Genomic DNA, 18,643 nt, shown 5'->3' with positions numbered 1-18,643 from the left:
TCCTTAGGTAAAGTCAGAGCATCCTGAGCCTCTGGGACAAAAAGAAACCCTTTAGGCTGTGTCTTAACACTGACCGCGGAGCCCTCGAATTTACCAATCTCACTCGACCGCTCTCCTACGATGACTTGTTTTTCTTCTAGAAACACTGACTGTCGGACCGACTGACCTTCCTGGATCTGGACTGCAAAGTCCCCCTCAGCCGCCTCTAAGATAGTGCAGCTTTCGGTGGCCATTGCTTTTTCTTCTATGAAAACTGGCTTTTTTGGTATCTTGGCCTCAACTTTAATCTCAGGCTTAAATTTTTCATCAGTTTCGAAGCTAGTAGTGTGACCCTCTTCCAGACTTTGATTGTTTGTGATGATCAAAGACTGCATGATATTCCAGTAATCCTCTTTCTGGACTAATGCTCGCTGTTGCGTGACGCTCGTAACAAAAGGAGTCTCTTTTGGGAGCTGCATGGGCTGGGAGGACACAGCAAGGCTGCGCAGAGGCCTGGACTCAGTACGCGGCTGTGGTTGAGCGCTGATCACAGACATGTCAAGATCTTTGTGGTAATCCGCAGTGACCTCCATTCTCTCTTCTGAGGTAGCTGCATGCCATCTAGCCTTTTCCAGTTTCTGTGCTGCCACCTGCTGGTCAGGTTTGGTGACAGCGAGTATGCCTTCTTTTGGTAAAACTGTTAGAGAATGGACCGACTGAAGGCGTTTTGGTTGCACCAACTCTTGCTTTGGCTGGACAGAGGTGGCGTTCATCTTTGTTTCGAATTCTGAAGCTGCCTCACAAACTACAGTCCTCTGTTCTTCTTGAGTCACTGAATGCAGCAAAGTCGGACTTTTGCTCGCTTCTGCTTGTTCTGTTGGAGGTTTTTCACTGCTCAACCTTCCCTCACACAGTAAAACATCCTGATCACTGATAACCTGCAGATTCAGAAGCTGTTCTCCCTCCTGCTGTGGCTGCACACTTACAGAAAATGCCCCATGTGGCACTTGTCCTGTTTGATCAGCACAGAGCTCATATTTCTCTTCGGTCTGTATGGCTGAATTATAAACCATGTCTTTGCACGGGGTAATGCTCTCCTGCTCTGGTCTTTGTGTTTCAAGCTTTTGCTCTTTGGATAAAGCCACTCTGGCTTCACTCACTGGTGCTACCACTGGTTTCGGCTGCTCTTTGCCAGCTGAACCTTTAATGTCTGCATCTAAAGCTGGAAGATGCTCAGTGTGTCCTTCTGTAAGTTGAAGCTGTCCTGCATACTGAGCCGAGTATAAAATCTTTACCCCCTCTGTGACTCTGAAGCTCCTCTCCTCCTCTTGTCTGTGCATGTCTTCTGAGATTTCATCAGCGATAGGTACAGCGAGCTCGACCTGGTGACTAGTAACAAGTTGCCTCGGCTCGCTGGAGGCCTTTACGTGTTCTGGACTCTGACCTATCAGTGCCTCAGCTCTCACCGTGCTGAGGGGAAGGACCTCCTCAGACGTAGCTGACACGAGCTTGGGCGGTTGCTCTTTGGCTGACTCCAGCTCAACCACCTCGGGGCTGAGAATCCGTTCAGAGTGCTGCGCTGTGATCTTTTGTCTCTCCTGGACTGAGGATAAGAAAGCAGCCACGTGATGCTGTTTAACAGGGACAGCTGAGACCTGAGGTGGATGGCTGGGGGCTAATGAAACCCTCTCCTCTATTTCATGGGACTGCAGCACCGCTGCCTGGTGGGTAAGTTGCTCACGATGAAGGGTGGCAGAAGAGATGCTGAGCTCTCTGAGCGTTTCCACCTCTTCACTGGGAATAATCTGTCGGTCTCCAGTACTAATGGTATAGATCATGTGTTCAGACCGGGATCTTTCCTGGTGAAATCTGAGTTCTGCGGTTTGTTCTGCCATCGATATCGTCAAACCTTGTGTTTTCTGTACTAACGTGTCCTCTTCCTGAGCTTTCTCCCTGAACACCAGCAGCTCTGCAGTACAGGAGGCTTCCCCGTACTGGTTTGAGGCCTTACAGGTGTAAATGCCGCTGTGCTCCTGTTTTACACTCTTAATGTTAATAAACCCGGATCCATCCGGGTTGTTCACAATGATACAGAACCCACTAGGCTGGATGTGGGAAGTGCCTTTAAGCCACTGGACCTCAGGGAGAGGATCTCCAGTCACAGTGTAACTGAAGACACCCTGAGCCCCCTCCTGCCGCTGAAGAGATTCTATAGTTTTAGTGAATTCTGGGCGCTTACCAGTCACTGCAAATGTTCTCTCCTCGGCTCTTTCCTGCTTTTCTGGCTCCTTCACCTGAACGTGCAGGTAGGAAGTGCAGGTTGACTGGCCAAATCTGTTGCTGACCGTGCAGGAGTACTCTCCTTCACATTCCCTGTGAACTGTGTTAATCACCAAGCTGTACTCATCGTGTTCGTGAATAAATGTATACACGGATGAACTGGTTATAGTGTGCCCATTGTGAAACCACTGGACGGTGGGCTTAGGGAAGCCGGACACTCTGACGGTAAACGTAGCCGTTTCTCCGACAGTCACAGCTGCCGGAGAAAGTTCACTGAGGAAAACTGGTTTTTCCTTTTTCTTTTCCAAAGTGCTGGAGAAGCGTTTAGACTCTGGTTCGAGTTCAAGTGTTTTGGTTTTGTCTGCTAACTTTATGCCAGTGAAGTATGACTCCTGGGTTTCCTCTTCCACTGTGACGGCTGAGCTAGAGAAGACTGAGTGGAATAATCACAGGTTAAATCAGCCTCACACTCCAACCACAGTACAGTCTGCTGAAAACAGGACAACTGCAGCTTCAGTACAGGAGCAGTGTTTTACATGTTTGACTAAAAACTTCTATAACGCTGCATCCAGGATTCAAAGACTTTTTCCTCAATCAAAACAAATTCTACATCATCAGAGTCAGATAATAAAAGTCCCGAGTCCACTCTGAACTTGGTTCAGTTATCAAAGTAAACTCGTAAAAGTGCCCTTGAACTTCTTACCAACACAACCTGTAGACAAAGAACATAAACAACTAAGACCAAGGATGGAGACATCACGATAAAAGCCATATTTACCTTTTATCTCCTCCTGGACCTGAGTCACCTTCTCCTCTGTAGTTACTGTAAAGACACAGATGTTCACAAATTAAAAACATTCCTAAAGCTTCCCGGGAGACTGTTAGAACCAGTGGTGGCTCGTGCATCCATCCCTTTTTTGTTTCGTTTAACTGACGTTTGTGCATGCTCCTGTTTGGTCTCTTAGTGTGCAGCACCGCTGGGCTTTTTTTCAAACACTAAGTGGTGTGAGCACAAAGTGGTTATGACCTCGTTGAAGAAGTGTTGTCACCCTGTGAAGAAGTGTGCCTCTGCTGGCTGTGTGGGTGAAGAGCAGTGTGAATGAGTGGTGTAAAGAAGCCTTAGCGAGCAGAAGGACCAAAAGCATGCAGATGCCAACCTTTCGTCACTGTGCTGCGCTCAGCATCTCCGGCTGAGCTGATATTTTTGCAAATGTAAGAGCCCCCTTTTCCAGGTCCCACATTGTTAACTTTTATACAGCTTGAGGGGTCTTGATTTTTCACAGAGTAACACACAGTTTCCTCAGCATTCAACTGGTTGTAAAGCCAAATGACAAACGCAGTGGGAAGCCCCTTCACGACGCAATTCAGGGAGCCACTGCCTTTGTTTCTGATCAGCAGCTCAGGGGGGAGTTTGATCAGGAAGTCGGGGCAGCTGGAAGGGCGATGACCTTGGTATTCATTAGGCACGACGTCAGGGAAATACAACAGGCTGATGAGGCTGTGAGGTCTCTGGGAAGATGGAGGTGATGGTCCCGGCTTCTCCACCACCTCCTGCTTGTCTTGGTCAGAGGGATCTCTAGGGCTCTCCCTGTGTGCCTGTAACACTTTGTGCACTGAATCGGTAGGGATGGGGGTTTCTGCTTTGAGATTTGCTTCTTTAGCTGGGTAAGAATAGAGTTAGGAAAAGTAATTAGGGGTCACAGAGTACATGGCCATGACTCTAAATGCTAAAGGGTTAATAGGATGAATGATGAGGTTAGCGTAGCGAAGCTGACAGGAGGGGAGGATAAACTGGACTAGGGTTTGTTATTTTATTACACTACAAGAGGTTACAGGATAACATATTAAATATTAAGTCATGGGGGTGGGGGAGCACTAAGCGGGAGGAGCAGCTGGAAAGGTGGGATGGACCAGATGGAGAGACAGGCTGATAAAAAAAGAAAGATTAACCACCTTCAACAGTGAGCTGAGCAGAGGAGCTGTTGTGGCCATGTTCGTTGGTAGCGGTGCAGCGGTACGTGCCTTGGTCCGCCACACCGACGCCCTGGATGACCAGGGACAAAAAGCCACCGCTCTGAGAGCTTCTCACCCGCTCGGTGTCCACCAGGCTCTCGCCGTTATGTTCCCATATCACCCCGGAGAAGGGCTGGCCGTCGAATGAGCAGCTGAACTCTGCCATTTCACCACTTTTCACTCGGACATCGCTCATTTCCATCAGCAGCTTCGGGCTGGCTGAGAGTTTGAAGTCAAAGCTGCTCTCAGAGCTCCTCTCCATCGAGCTTATCTCAATCGTGCTCCAAGACACAGAGGAGCTCTCGGTGATCGTCTCAGTAAACTCAACACTGTGGGCTGTTTGTCCCACTGACAGAGAGCTGAAACTCTCACTCTGAGCCTCCAGTCTCTGAAATAGCTTAGCCTCAGCCCCAGTGCTTGACACGCTACCTAAGGCTTTTTTATCTGGGCAATAAGAAAGAGTAGAAGAATTAGGTCAACACATCATCACGCTACGGATTTCTCCAGGTTACTGTCACAGCCTGTTGCCAACAGTGCAGTGGGAGTGGCGCGTTGAGGATCAATAATGATGAGTGAGGGAGTGGACAGTGGTGGGTGTCCGCTGTCAATCATGCAAGCTCGACTGGAACAGAACAACAACAAACAGAAAAACACAGCCAGCGATCACGTCCGTGCTTGAGTGTGAGGAACATTTCCAAAGTCCAGCAGTGGCTGAACCATGCGGCATTCCTCTGACATGAAAACTCCAGTTTCGCAATAAAGACCATTAATACTGTTTGTGTTGGAGAGAAGACGTCATGCATTGCAAAGAGACCTTTAAGATGATGCTTCCAGTGAGGATAAGAGCAGATTCAGTGTGGAGCAGCTGCATGCTCACAGAAACGAGTCAGTTTCTCACATCATTGCACTGAAAGTATGAAATCTGAGTTTGATGGAGTGGCTGGAAAATCGTTCCAGTCCAAGGGCTGGTTGCACAAAGATCCAGGAGACGTCATGCACACAGTGACTGTAACATGAGCAGGGCTCATGGTTTTCCCCACGACGGTATAAGAGCTGACGTGGCGTCAGTGCTAGCCGCTGACAGCTGCAGGAGATTTGATCTGTCCTGAATCGACATTTTAAATGTTTTTACACATTGAACAGTTTTATTTGTGAATGCTAAGCTAGGCTCTGTCCTCCATGAGGATATTAAAAGAAAAGGAAAATCTTTGTGCAGCCAGCAGCGTTGATCTCCAGTACAGCTGACATGCTTGCCACTTCCCCCGGCTGAACCATGCATCTTTCTATTGGCTCAGTTAAGGTTGCTTTGCTTGCCAATAGATGCTTCCTTTTATGTTTTGCCAGTAAGTACACTTCTTGTGTAACACGCTCTCATGGCTCCGGACGGATGGAGGGAGACTTAAAGCACACCTGGCCAATCAGAACGTGCTTACATGCTGCCATCATTATATCACCGTAGTCAGCAAGTGCTGTTAAACTTTGACTATCGGTTCTCGATACGTTGGACGTTATACATATCAGACCTTGTCTTACAGGAAATCCACATGATATTCTAAAATTAAAATCAATCCTGTGAGGAACATGCACCCACTTAGGGCCTTCTTGGCAGCTGATGAACGTGCAGTAAGAGCCTGTCAGTTTTATCCAATTAGTATGCGAACGTCTGCTGAACTCACCATCAATATTCAGAGTGGCGGCACATGTGACCATTCCTGCCAAATTTGTAGCAACACACGAGTACTCTCCTTCAAGGCTGGGGAGAACTCGGGAAATCTCCAGCAGGCAGGTGTCATCATAATGAGACATCCTGAAGATGTCCGACTGTTTAATCTCTCTGTCATTGCAGAACCAAGAAATCTGCAGATCTGGAGAGAAAGTGTTTTCTCATAGTCAGGAAAAACCGTTTACGGCACACCACACTGATGACAGCTGCGACAGGATTTATGGTCAATGAGTATTTAAAATGCCGTATGACAGTAAAGGGGACGAGTAACGGTCAATACCTTCCCCAGAGACGCTGCACTGGAACTGGGCAGGATGTCCTTCTGAGATCAGCAGGTCCCTCATGGGAGCGATGAGGACTGGAGGGGAAACCTGAGCCACGGCTTCAACCACCTCCAGAACTGCAGAAAAGACAAAGACACCGTAAGTCATCGCTCGATTTGGTGGCTAATAATTCATAATTCCAATAAAACACTCCATATGTACCTTCCACAGTGAGAGATGCAGAGCTTGTCACCTCTCCGTAGTTGTTTTTGGCCTCACAGCTATAGATGCCTGCATCTTCAGGGAAGACTTCAAGCAGCAGCAGCGTATGCTCATCTCCATCATGGAGGAACTTGCACTTGTAGCTGGTGGACAGAACCTCAGAATCTTTGTACCAGAACACCTGAGGCTGAGGAAGGCCGCTCACCTGTGTCGAGAAGCGAACTGACCTGCCCGAGATCGCAGTTTGGGGCTGCATCTCCCGGATGATCTGAGGTGGCTCTGGCACTGAAGGAAAGTAGAAGAAAGAAAGGTTAATACTCTGCTTGGTCCTCTGGTCAAAGAATACTTTGATGATAATAGAAGAAAGTAAAGATTAGATTTAAAAACAGATACATTTAAACAGTACAAGAATCATTTTTAAGCTTTTCACTTTTATTTTCAGAAACTGTCCAGTGGTTTTTCACGCAAAGAAGGAAAGCAGTGCTGGACTGATGCAGGACTGGAGCTCTTACATCTGACGTGGAGGTTCACAGAGCTCCTGTTTTTGCCGGCTAAAAAGGTGTACTCTCCAGCATCGCTCCTGAAGGTCTCAGAGATGGTGAGACGGTGGAGCTTCCTGATGGTGGCATAATTGAACCTCTCCTCCACAGTGAACTGGAGCTCCACTCCATTTCTCAGCCAGTGACCTTCTACATCATCCTCATTCACCTCAAACTCAAAAGTGGCTCTCTGCTTCTCAACAACCTGAAAAACACCACATGATTAGCTCAACACCAGAAACGTCCTTCTAGTATTTCTAAAAAAATAATCATTGTCACAATTATTAAGAAATCTCTTCCTGTAGGACAAAATATCTGAAAAAGAATATATTAAATGATCGGCAGTGTGTGCTCTGAAAGATCATAAAGTCTGAAAAATATTTCTGTCATCGTCACACATAAACTGACAGACAGTATGAAAATCCCAGGATTTGGTGCATTTTTATGGAGTCTACCACCTAATCTTACCGTGATGTCCCTGGTGGCTGGCTCTGAGATTCTGACATCTCTTCCCTCGACTGCCAGGTGACCCTTGGACATGCTTGAACCGGCCACAGCGGTGTATTCACCGGCGTCCGACAGACGCACAGAGGGCAGAACCAGACGGTGCACAAACTGGTCCGATGTCATTTTGTACCTGTAGCAAACAAAGAAGGTGTAGAAGGTTTAAGAGTTGATCCCTATGTTGGTAAAACTCAGTAATTGTTCCCACAACTGACTATCAAGGACTCTACCTGTCGGACAGCTCCAGCTCCTGACCATCTTTCATCCACATCACCTGGATGTTTGGTTCAGAAACTTCACATTCAAATGTTGCCCTCTTCTTCTCTGTGATCTTCAGGTCCCGCAGGTGTTTGGTGAATTCAACCACACGGGCTAAAACAGGGACATAGATACAGTTACTTTACCTACATCTATCAGTGTGTCTGACCTTATGGAAACAAATCACTCATGAGCCCAGAGGTTCTAGTCGTCCTCTGCAAGGTTTTCTTTCTCATTGAGGAGGTACTACTAAGAACAAGATTCAAGGAGTCCTTGGGGAAGTTTGGACATTCACAGTTTTAAATGTCTATTAGTAATATTAATGGCCGTAAGAAAAGGTCTGAAGGGTACCTTTTAGAGGTTCTAGTAGTGACAGAAAGAATCGTGTATGCGTTCCTATGGCATTAACGAGGATCAACTTATTTGGGGAGTTTCCAGAAGTCCGTTGAAAAGTTCAAAGTGTCCTATGAGTGAGTCTACATGTCAAATGTGTTAGATTCTGCTGGTTATTTCAGAGTTACTCGTGATAGTCCATTAGAGTAGCTTTAAGTCTTTCAGTAAGTTCTAAATGTCTTTCAGGGGTAACGGAGATGGTTGTACAGGCAAACGACAGACACACACATTTAAAAACCAGCTAAAACACGGTGAGGTGTTGAAATAATTTTATTTGAAGTTGATGGAGTCCAAAAACATCTAATGTGAAAAGTCAATTGAAAAGTTAAATTAGAATCAAAGCATTTTACCCTCAACGTGAAGTTTAGCTGAAGTGACTGCAGAGCCAGCCATGAAGGTGTACTCGGCACTGTCTCCAAAGTGAACATTCCTGATGCTCAGAGAGTGAGTGAGCTGTTTGCAGCGAGCCTGGCAGCGGTCCGTAGAGCGGATCTCCACGCCGTTCTTCAGCCACTTGTACGTTATTCCCTCGTAGTTCACATTCACCTCAAATGTGACCGTGTCCTTCTCCTGAGCGTTCAGGTCTTCAAGCATCGTTGTGATCAGAATAGCTGGAAAACAGCAAAGTGATAATAGGTTTGAAGAGATGTTTAAGTACAGTGAAGAATACAAAATTGTGTTTTTTAATCTGTAACTTCATCCTTAGTGCAAACATCTGATCGGTTAGAGTTTTCACCTTAAACTACAAAGTAATTGAAAGTGGCTTATACTTATAATTTGTCATAAATATCCAATTAGAAAATCTGAATGTGCTAATTATTTCTTTTTTTTAGTAACAAAAATGTTTAGATTTCCAACTCAGAGGAGAAATGAAAGAATCCAATTAAAGTTACTTAAAGACATTTCATGGTTTGATACATTGTAATGATTTGGCAACATGTGAAACGTCTCTGCAGAACGAATTGATGAATTGATACATTGTAAATCTAAAGGTTTAAGTTTCACTGATGGTAACTTACGGTTAACGGTTAGCGTTGCAGAGACGCGGTCGTTCCCACAGACAAAAGTGTACTCTGCAGAGTCTTCATTGCTGGTGTTCATGATCTTCAGCTGATGGAGTTTCCCTTGAACCACAATCCTGAACTTCTCACTCATCTCAATCTCCACACCATCCCTCAGCCAGGTGGACGGGACATTGAAGTGAGAAACTTCACATTCAAATGTGGCCACCTGAGTCTCTGTGACCTCCACGTTTTTCATGGGCCTTGTGACACGTAGAGCTAAGAGTAAAATACAGACATGTTTAGTCCTAACGTGACCTTGGCCTGTGTTTTAGCATTTTTTACGTCCAAAAACTACTGATGTGATAATGCTTACACTCAACAACGAGGTGAGCGCTGCACTGCAGGTGTCCTATGACAGCAATGTAGTTGCCCTGCACGCTGTCGTCCACGTCGTGGACAATCAGCTTGTGGTTCTTCTTCTCAGAGATGATGCTGTAGCGCTCGTCAGACACCAGGTCTTTGTCATCGAACATCCATTTCACTGGGATGTCATCCTCTGAGATGCCAACTTCAAATACAATTGTTGCTCCTGACAGTGCTGTCACATCCTTTGGCTTCTTCAGGATCTTAATGGCTGTGGGAAAAGAGGTCTTCTGTTGGTAAAAAGCTTTAGGAATCTAGAGGTCCCATGTGGTTTAGGTAAATTTCCCAACCTTGTAGGCACAGAGCCAAAAAGCTTTTTGTTTTATTCCAAAATCAATAGTTAATACTTACTTTCCACATTGAGTCTGGCACTTGCAGACAGTTTTCCCAGTTTGAAGGAGTAAACAGACTCATCCTGTGTGCTGCAGTTCTTGACCTTCAATGTGTGAAGTGTGCCTTCAATACTGATTTCATATTTATCACTGGGCTGGATCTCAACGCCATTCTTGATCCACTGTGCTCCCCTTACATCCTCATGGGTCAGTTCAAGGCTGAACGTGGCTTCTTGAGTCTGGACTACATTCAGGTTCTTCAGGGTCTTCTTGACTTTGACAGCTGTGGAGAAAAACACCAAGAGGCAAGGTAACAGTTAAACAAGTGAAGTGGCTGAGTCCAGAATTAAACTCTCACAGGGTGGGTCTTTGTGGTTGTTGCTGTGGGCAGGTACGAGTCAGCAGACTAGATCTAAATGATTTAAATTTAAAGTATCATTCGATCATTTGGAAGAAATGTCTGCACTCATAGAGTCAACAAATGGTGTGTTTTTATGGCAGGTTGCTGGTAACAACTGCAAACTGGTTCTTTGCTCAGTTGTCCGTTATGTGTTGACACAATATTTCTTCATATCAGTGAAGAGACATAAGACAGAAAAATATAATTGCTCTGAAAACTGGACTGGACATGAATAAAGAGGCAGCCCGTGTTCAAAGAAACACTTTAAGCACCTTCACAAACAAATTCAGCTTCCTAACCTCCTGATCCGCATTGGCTGTATGATCTAAGTGTGTGTTTCCATGGAAAGCTGGACCTACCCTCGACTTTCAGGTTGGCTGAGGTCTTGGAGGTGGCGACCTGGTAAGTGTACTCTCCAACGTCAGTGGCCTTCGTGATGATGATAACGAGGCGTCTGACAGCACCGTCCACCTCGCTCAGCACGTTCTCGTTGAAGTCAACAGGCTGACCGTCTTTTAGCCACTTGCCCTCTGCGGATGGGTTAGCAACTTCACACTGCAGCACAGCGGTCTGGGAGTCAGCTACCACCAAATCATGCAGGGGCTTCTTAATGGCACCACCTGGGGACAGGAGATAGCCCGTTACTGCCTGGTGACAGAAATCTTCTCTGAACTATTTAAGCGTGCAATAAAAGTGTGTTTTGCGTACCTGTTACGGTGAGTGAAGCACTGCACATCTTCTCACCAGCAGCAAACATGTACTCGCCCTCTTCATCCTTCATTGCATTCATGACCGTGAGCCTATGCCTCTTGTCCTTGGACTCCATCTTGTACTGGGGACCAGCTTTAATCGGCTGCCTCTTAAAGGTCCAGAAAGCGTCAATGCCTGGGTGAGAGACCTCAACCTCGAAGGTGACATTTTCAGACTCGGAGCACTGTTTGTCTTTCATTGGTGTCACAATCTGGACAGCTGTTGAGACAGAACGATAGTTAAGCCTCGAACTGATGTACAGTAGAATAGAATAGAATAGAATAGAATAGAATAGCCATTTTTATTGTACATGTACAATAAAATTGTAGGAAATGTAGATGACTTGCTTTCACTTTCTCACAATTATCCATCTGACTCATTCAATAATAAAGATGTACCACATGGGCTTGGTTCTAGTTTTGTAAATGCCACGAGGTCATGATGTTCATGTCAGACTATATATGTAAGAAGCAGGTGCAAGTTTTCATATGATTTTAAAGAAAGTTGCATTCAGCAGAATCTGAAACTATTGTGTTTAGCAGAAAAATGATTTCTTATGTTGCCAAGCAAATATTAGTGACCCTTTTCAGGTAATCAGCTTGAATAAGATTTCTGGAAGCTGAAAGCAAAGACTCTCATGTCATGACTCTCATGTAGTTTCTTAATAGTTTTCTACAGGTAAACTTCATGTGACTAGTGGTGGTCATGGTTTATTAATTCAATTCAATTCAATTTTATTTATATAGCGCCAAATCACAACAAAAGTCGCCTCAAGGCTTCATATTAGACCTAAAGATTCATAAACTTAGCTTCCAGGTCATTCCAGAATATAGATGATGCAACTACAGTAGTAAAACTCCAAAACATGCTTGGACCTCATAATGGCGTAACTTACGCTCAACAGTAAATCTGCAGCTGGTGTCAGCTCGGCCAACCACCAGTTTGTAGTGTCCTTCATCTGAGGCGTATGTTCTGGTGAAAACCAGGCGCTGCTTGGCTCCCTTTGCCACCATCTGGATTCGCTCACTGGCTGTCAGCAGGTTGTCATTGTGGTACCATTTGACTGAGCTGATGTCCTGAGCAGAGATCTTTGCCTCTAGGACGACCTTTGTACCCTCAATTGCATGACTGTCCTTCAGTGGGATCAGGATGCCAATAGCTGCAAGATGAGATATTTTGATAAGAGGATTTTATTTTGAAACAAAGTCATTAAAGAAAAACATGTGCATCTGAGGCGACCCACTCTGAATGACCAGCTTTGCAGAGGTTGAAATTCCATGATCAGGAACCTCGAAGGAATACATTCCAAAGTCGTCCTTGGTTGTATCTTCTATAAGGAGTTTGTGAATTTGTTTGTCAATAACTATGTGCACACGGCTGGAGGCTGTGATGGGCTGCCCCTTCTTCATCCAGGTTCCTTCAACATTCTCCTGGGAGAACTTGACCTCAAGCTGAGCGATGTCACCCTCGCAGACGGTCATGTCAGACAAAGGCTGCATCAAGGTCACTGGACGCACTAAAAAATAAAAATGTCACTGTTAGCACTCTACATGCGGTGTGTGTGTGTGTGTCTGGAAAGGCCCCATCGGGGCTGAAAGGTATGAACGGGCTTTAGAGAAACATCTGCTCCATGCAGACGTGTGTTTCAGGAAGGCCTTCGTGTTTGAGCAGCACGCTGCTAAACTGCAACCAAACACCCAGCGATGCTACACCATGGGACACGTGGGCCTGTTTTTGAGACATGTCGCTGCCTTAAATACAAAATAAACTTGTATTAAAATGGTTAATTTTCTCACCTTTCTCACCCCTTGATATGTTTTCTATGTTTGATTATGAATAAAACATGGCTTTATAAGATTTGCAAATCAAAGTATTCTGTTTTTAATCTTTATTTTACACAGCACCGCATCGTTTTTGGAATTGGGTTTGTGGCACTTTTATAAAAACCTATCATTTAGATTTAAATGTATTTTGAGGGAAAGTAGAAATGGTTTGTCCACAAACAGGAGAAGATGGTTAGCCCGAATTCCAGTAACACATTTTGTTGTAGTCTGAACAGTAGACTTAACTTTACTTCTTAAATACAATAACTTCCGTCCATAGAGTTTCATCATCCATATCCAATTCAGTGCCATGGGAACAGCAACTCACATTTCATCTTCAGAGAGGCACTTGTCTTAAACTCGCCCACTTTGAAGGTATATTCTCCCTGGTCTTCCTTCTTGACGTCTTTCACAGAGAGAGTGTGTCTTCCACGGCGGGAAGAGATGACGTATTTACTGCCAGGAGTCAGCAGATTATCTCCAAAGTACCAGCTGCCTTCGGCATCTTCACGAGAGACAATACATTCAAACTCTCCGGAGTAAGTCTCGGGCACCTCGGTGCTCTCCAGCTGCTTTAACAGCTCCAGAGGAGCTCCTGTTGGTCACATAATACAACAAGAGTTCAAGTCAGTCACAAAGTATACATATACCATATAAAGTACCTTGAGGTAACCGTTTATGTATTTGGAATAATTAATAATGAACTGTGTTGATTTCATTACCTAAAGAACAGAATATGAAGAACCTAACCCACCTTCAACATTAAGCTTGGCGGCTGTCCTGACAGTATCATCATCTACAGCAACGCATGTATATTCAGTATCATCCCTCATTTCGATCATCAGCACAGACAGGAAGTGAACCTTTCTGTCAGAGTGCATTCTGTATTTGTCTCCAGAGAAGATCTCCACATTATTCTTCAGCCATTTGACCTTCACAAAAGGCTCGTTGGTTTCACACTCAAAGGTAGCCACGGTATCCTTCTCCTTGGCACTGACGTCCTCCAACTTCTGAGTGAAGTTAATGACTTGTTTTGCTGCAGAAATGACACCAGAGCATTATTCAGAGAATGCAGGATTTAAAATCAGAATTATATGTACATGATCAAGGTCTGTGTTACCTTGCACCAACAGGAAAGCGTGGCTTGAAGTCTCTCCAGCAGTACTGGAAGCTTTAACCATGACACTGGCAGAATCCTCTGCTGTGACATCCCTGATCACCAGTTCACAAACATGGTCCTCAGGCCAGTACCAGTAGACACGGTCAGACTTCTCCAGCTGAACTCCATTCTTGAACCACTGACACTCAGGTTCTGGTCTGCCGACAACTCTGACTCTAAACTTGACTTCGTCACCCTGTGCGACTGTCTGGCTGGTGATACGCTCAAGGATCTTTGGCGCTTCCATGCTGGGTGAGAGCTTGACCCTCTCTGGTTTTAGAGGCTTGGCAGTAACTTGGCGACGCTCTTCCTCCTTCTTCTTCTCAGCCTCCTCCTTCTCCTTGGCACGATGAAGCAGTTCCTCCTTTGTCTTCCTCAGCAGGTCCTCATAGGAGTCATCTCTCTTGCGAGACTTGAGATCCACTGCGGTAATAGACTCGTAATAGCCTTCCTCTGTCCTGCGCTTGAACTTACTCCTCAGCTCCTCTGACTCCTCACTGGCTTTCTCATGGACAATTCTCTGGGCCTTCTTGAGTTTGACGACCTCTTTCAGCTGAGTGTCCTCTGTAGGCTTTTCAGCTTTAACTACCTCAAATGGTACTTTTCCAGGTTCAGGTGCAGCCTCGGCTGGCTTAGCCTCAGGGGCACGGCGCAGATGAGTTCTGAAGTCCTCCTTCTGCTGAATCTCCAGTTTTACGACGTGCTCAACGGAGCCCAGATTGTTATCTGCTACGACTCTGACCTCCCCTGAATCATATGATTTGATGTCAGTTATCTCCAAGTAGTAAATGCCATCATAGCGAAGTCTGTATCTCTTGCTTTTGCGGATAAGTTGTCCATTGAGGTACCAGTTAACTTTTGGTGCTGGATATCCGGTCACTCTGCAGCGGAATCGAGCCGTTTCACCCTCTAAAACTCTGATTGGTTCTGGAACAAGGACGATCTCAGGCTTCATCTTCTCTGTTTCTTCTTCAGCAGTGACTCCATAAGGTCCACCTTCATGAGCCAAACGCTCTATCTCATCGATCCGGTGGGCACCTTTCCTTCCTTCAGGAAGTTGTGTTTCCTCAACAAGGCCCTTCTCATCCTTGACAATCAGGGTGGCTGAGGTTTGGTCAACTCCGTACTTGTTGGTCGCTCTGCAGGTAATGACGCCGCTGTCTCTAGCATAAGCGGCTTCATAGTCCAGGCTGCAGTAACCAAATTCATTCACCATGCGCAATCTGTTAGCAGCAGCCAGAGGTTTGCCGTCGTGCAGCCACTCCACCACCATTGTGGGGTCACCAATAGGAGTCAGTCTGCACTCAAAATGAGCTGGACCGAAGCGCTTCATGCGGACAGATGTCAGCTTCTTCTTGAACTGTGGTTTTTGCTGCTTCTCTTTGTCATAAAGGTCGCCTTCCTCCCATTGCTCTTGACCATATCGCAGATGAAGCGGCTCCACCTCTGGAGGAGCGATCTCTTTGGCTTTGTATGTTCCTTTGGGAATGATGAGTTTCCTCTCTGGTTCAGGCTCAGCATATTCCACCTCAACATTGACTCTGCAGCGAGTGGTATCTCTGCCAGCCTTATTGATGGCTGTAGCGGTGTACCAGGCGCTGTCTGAGCCAGCTGCTGATGGGATCTGGAATTTAGCCTCTCCTCTGGTTCCTTCAATCCTGGAAAATCAAATTCTCATTTTAGAGAAGAATTGACATTTGACACGTGTTTTTAATTGAAATGAAAATCTCAGGTTGCTTTGAGGAATAATTTTACTCTCCACAAACGCAGCGTTTCATTAAAAAAAGTGTGTTGCTGCATCAAGGTCATTGAAGCAAACAGATGTGATCTACATTTAATGCTAAAGTCACAGAACATACTTGATGCTTGGGTGCTTGTGTGGGGTGATGATGTCGCTGTTCTTCAGCCAGACGATATCAGGCAGTGGGTTTCCAATGGCTTTGACAGCCAGTTCAACCAGAGTGCCCTGCTTCACACTGATGTTCCTCAGTTTCTCAGTGAACTGTGGACGCACCAGGGTTTCCTTGGCTGAAAAAGAAAGTTAAATGAAAGTAAGCCAATCCCCCAACATTTTTCCTTCTGGAAGAAACTTCAAGTTGAGAGAATATGAAGTTGCATTCTTACCATCAACAGCGAGAGTGACGGAGATGGATGTGCGTCCAGCTCTGTTCTGAGCCACCACAGTCCACTCCCCGGAGTCTTGTGGCAAAGCTGGGACGATGATCAGGGACTGAGTGCCATCCTCTTTAACCACGATCTTGTGGGTGTGGTCACTAACTATTTGTTGCCCTGAGAGGAAGATAGTTGAATGGCTTGTGAGATCAACAAATTTTGTTCAAACTCTTTTTGAAGATTTCCTCTTTGTTGTACTCACCATTGTGGAACCAGTACGTCTCAGGCATTGGTCTGCCCACAACCTTCAGGTCAAATCTGGCAGTTTGTCCCTCAGAACATTTATATGATGAAGGCTTCATGACAAAAACAGGCTTGTAGAGTCTTTCTAGCTGAGCCTCATCAGTCTCATCTAGCCGACGAGCAGGAGAACGTCCAGGTGAACGACTGGGAGAACGGCCAGGTGAGCGGCTCAGAGAGCGAGGAGATGTGGACCTGAGAAAGTATTAATCCTTGTCATTTCCCTTATCGTCAGTGTTCCCTGTTTCAAGCTTTGTGAATTTCTTTACCTGATCCTCTGCACTGCTGGCTGTGGTGTGAATTGCTGAGGTGTTACTGTTTCACATGGCTCCACATAGAGCTTCCCAGAACTGACAGCATTACCCTTCATGTTGGTGGCAAACGCGGTGTACACGCCTTCATCTTCGGGTATCACTACAGGCAGGCGAAGGCTGGCCCGTCCATCCTGAAGAACCTCTATTTGGTAATGGTCTCCAGCCCTAATACGCTGGCCATCTTTGAACCAAGCAATCTGCCAAGAGATACGACGTGATCGTAAAATCATGTGAACTCTACTTTAGAGCTTTTTATGTATTTCAAGACCATTTCTCTAATTGTAACATATTTCTTAAAGATTCAGCACCTTGGGGAGCGGCATTCCAGACATCTTGCAGTGGAAAGTAGCGCTCATCCCCTCCATGATCCTGTAACTTTTCACTGGCGTGTCAAAGGCTGGCTGTACCGCCTCAGTCTCAGTGGCAGTCACCATCAACTCTCCGTCCTCTGTCACAATCTCTCTGTAGCTGATTTTCATAATGGTAAACTCAATCTCCTGGATGATCCTCTGCTCGATGACAGACAGATGGAATTCCTGCAGATATGATATGATGTCAGTCAGTGGGTCCTGATCATAGTCAAGCCCAAGGAAAGGTCTTTGTGGATTACGAAAATGATGATTTTTATGCTTGCTTTAATTTTTATGCATCGGTTATTATATTTTCTTCCCAATAACGTGCATATTTAACGCATATTTAAAGGCACATAAAGGTTTTACTAAAGCTGGATAGTCAACCAGGTAGTGTGGGAAATTCAACGACACCAATTCTAATGAGAGCTTAGTCTGACAGTGCGCTCTGAATTACAATATCAACTGCAGTTACTACTGACAACAGCAGTATCTGCAGCTACAGGGACCCCAGCTTTTTACTTAATCTCAAGGTAAAGTGCTTACTTAAGTTTGTGCTGTACTCATCGTCATGGTGTGATATACAGAACACAAAATGATAGAGGTGTCCACATACTAACTGTTCTATCAGGATTTGAGACTTTGTGGCATCTCCAGACTTTTTTTTGTAAACAGCTCACTGGAGCTCATATAAACTATTACACAGGATAGTGACAAACACTCCACATAACCATCTAGTTCCTTATGATGGCTTTGACATGGTTTGGTTTTGTATTATGATCACAGCTATGGCTAAGGATTCTCTACCTGTCCAGAGATAATGGTGGTGGTTATCTTCTCCATTGTTGTGACAGTGACAGGGGGAATATCTCCCACCTTGGGCTCTTGCACAATGGATGTCACTTCAGTCTTAAACATTGCTTCCTGTTTCTTCATGTAGGCTTCATATTCCTCTGTTGGCAAAAAAACAAAATAAAAAAACAATCCTATGAGTTCAAGTAGTTTCCATCATCTCTTTAAGGACTGTGCAAGCTAACTGTTTCTGCATGAGCTGTATGGCATAATATCCACTGACAGTCCCTTTATCTCTGCTCCTTGTGTTATATCTTTAGGACAGCAGTTTGCCATCACTGCAGTATTTACTGACCTTCCTCCAGCAGACTGGCGGAGGCAGAGACTTCTCCAAGCTTATTCTTGGCAAACACGGCATATTCTCCAGCATCATCGGCGAAGGTCATGGAGATCTCTAAACGGCACTCTCCAGTCTCCTTCTTGTAGGCAACTTTGTATCTGATGGAGGGGAATGAGCATTACAGGCCCCTGAAGGCTGCAGCGTGATCCATCACAATAGGAGCAAACAGTGTCCTAATATTTTACCCATACTTCGTCTTACCAGCACCGTTTGTCCTAAGAGCCCACTGAAGATAAAATCATGGATTCAGGTCTAAAGGGATTGATCTCAATGCAGAAGCAGGAATGAGAGCTGTAGCTTAATGTGCTGG

The 18,643-nt window shown here is 45.4% G+C and overlaps 1 protein-coding gene across 1 annotated transcript in view; it reads right to left on the bottom strand.

Annotated features, from left to right (window-relative positions):
* Window positions 1-18,643, bottom strand: part of ttn.1 (titin, tandem duplicate 1) — a 174,911-nt gene that overhangs the window by 143,376 nt on the left and 12,892 nt on the right. Inside the window, exons 15-39 of the mRNA XM_013915203.1 lie at window positions 18,289-18,431; window positions 17,949-18,094; window positions 17,100-17,327; window positions 16,747-16,988; window positions 16,440-16,672; window positions 16,190-16,354; window positions 15,925-16,093; window positions 14,027-15,723; window positions 13,661-13,942; window positions 13,235-13,501; window positions 12,327-12,599; window positions 11,979-12,242; window positions 11,042-11,302; window positions 10,693-10,953; window positions 9,953-10,216; window positions 9,552-9,812; window positions 9,194-9,454; window positions 8,525-8,785; window positions 7,754-7,895; window positions 7,488-7,656; window positions 6,993-7,224; window positions 6,481-6,765; window positions 6,276-6,395; window positions 5,949-6,137; window positions 3,038-3,082 (exon numbers count right to left, since the gene is read on the bottom strand). Of these exons, the coding sequence (XP_013770657.1) occupies window positions 3,038-3,082; window positions 5,949-6,137; window positions 6,276-6,395; window positions 6,481-6,765; window positions 6,993-7,224; window positions 7,488-7,656; window positions 7,754-7,895; window positions 8,525-8,785; window positions 9,194-9,454; window positions 9,552-9,812; window positions 9,953-10,216; window positions 10,693-10,953; window positions 11,042-11,302; window positions 11,979-12,242; window positions 12,327-12,599; window positions 13,235-13,501; window positions 13,661-13,942; window positions 14,027-15,723; window positions 15,925-16,093; window positions 16,190-16,354; window positions 16,440-16,672; window positions 16,747-16,988; window positions 17,100-17,327; window positions 17,949-18,094; window positions 18,289-18,431 (6,860 nt within the window). The remainder of the gene's footprint in view (window positions 1-3,037; window positions 3,083-5,948; window positions 6,138-6,275; window positions 6,396-6,480; window positions 6,766-6,992; window positions 7,225-7,487; window positions 7,657-7,753; window positions 7,896-8,524; window positions 8,786-9,193; window positions 9,455-9,551; window positions 9,813-9,952; window positions 10,217-10,692; window positions 10,954-11,041; window positions 11,303-11,978; window positions 12,243-12,326; window positions 12,600-13,234; window positions 13,502-13,660; window positions 13,943-14,026; window positions 15,724-15,924; window positions 16,094-16,189; window positions 16,355-16,439; window positions 16,673-16,746; window positions 16,989-17,099; window positions 17,328-17,948; window positions 18,095-18,288; window positions 18,432-18,643) is intronic.

Source organism: Pundamilia nyererei, unplaced genomic scaffold (assembly GCF_000239375.1).
Source record: "Pundamilia nyererei isolate P.nyererei 1_Seehausen unplaced genomic scaffold, PunNye1.0 scaffold00269, whole genome shotgun sequence".
Classification (NCBI taxonomy): Eukaryota; Metazoa; Chordata; class Actinopteri; order Cichliformes; family Cichlidae; genus Pundamilia; species Pundamilia nyererei.
Note: the sequence above shows the minus strand (reverse complement) of the source record. Positions and strands in the feature narration are given on the sequence as shown.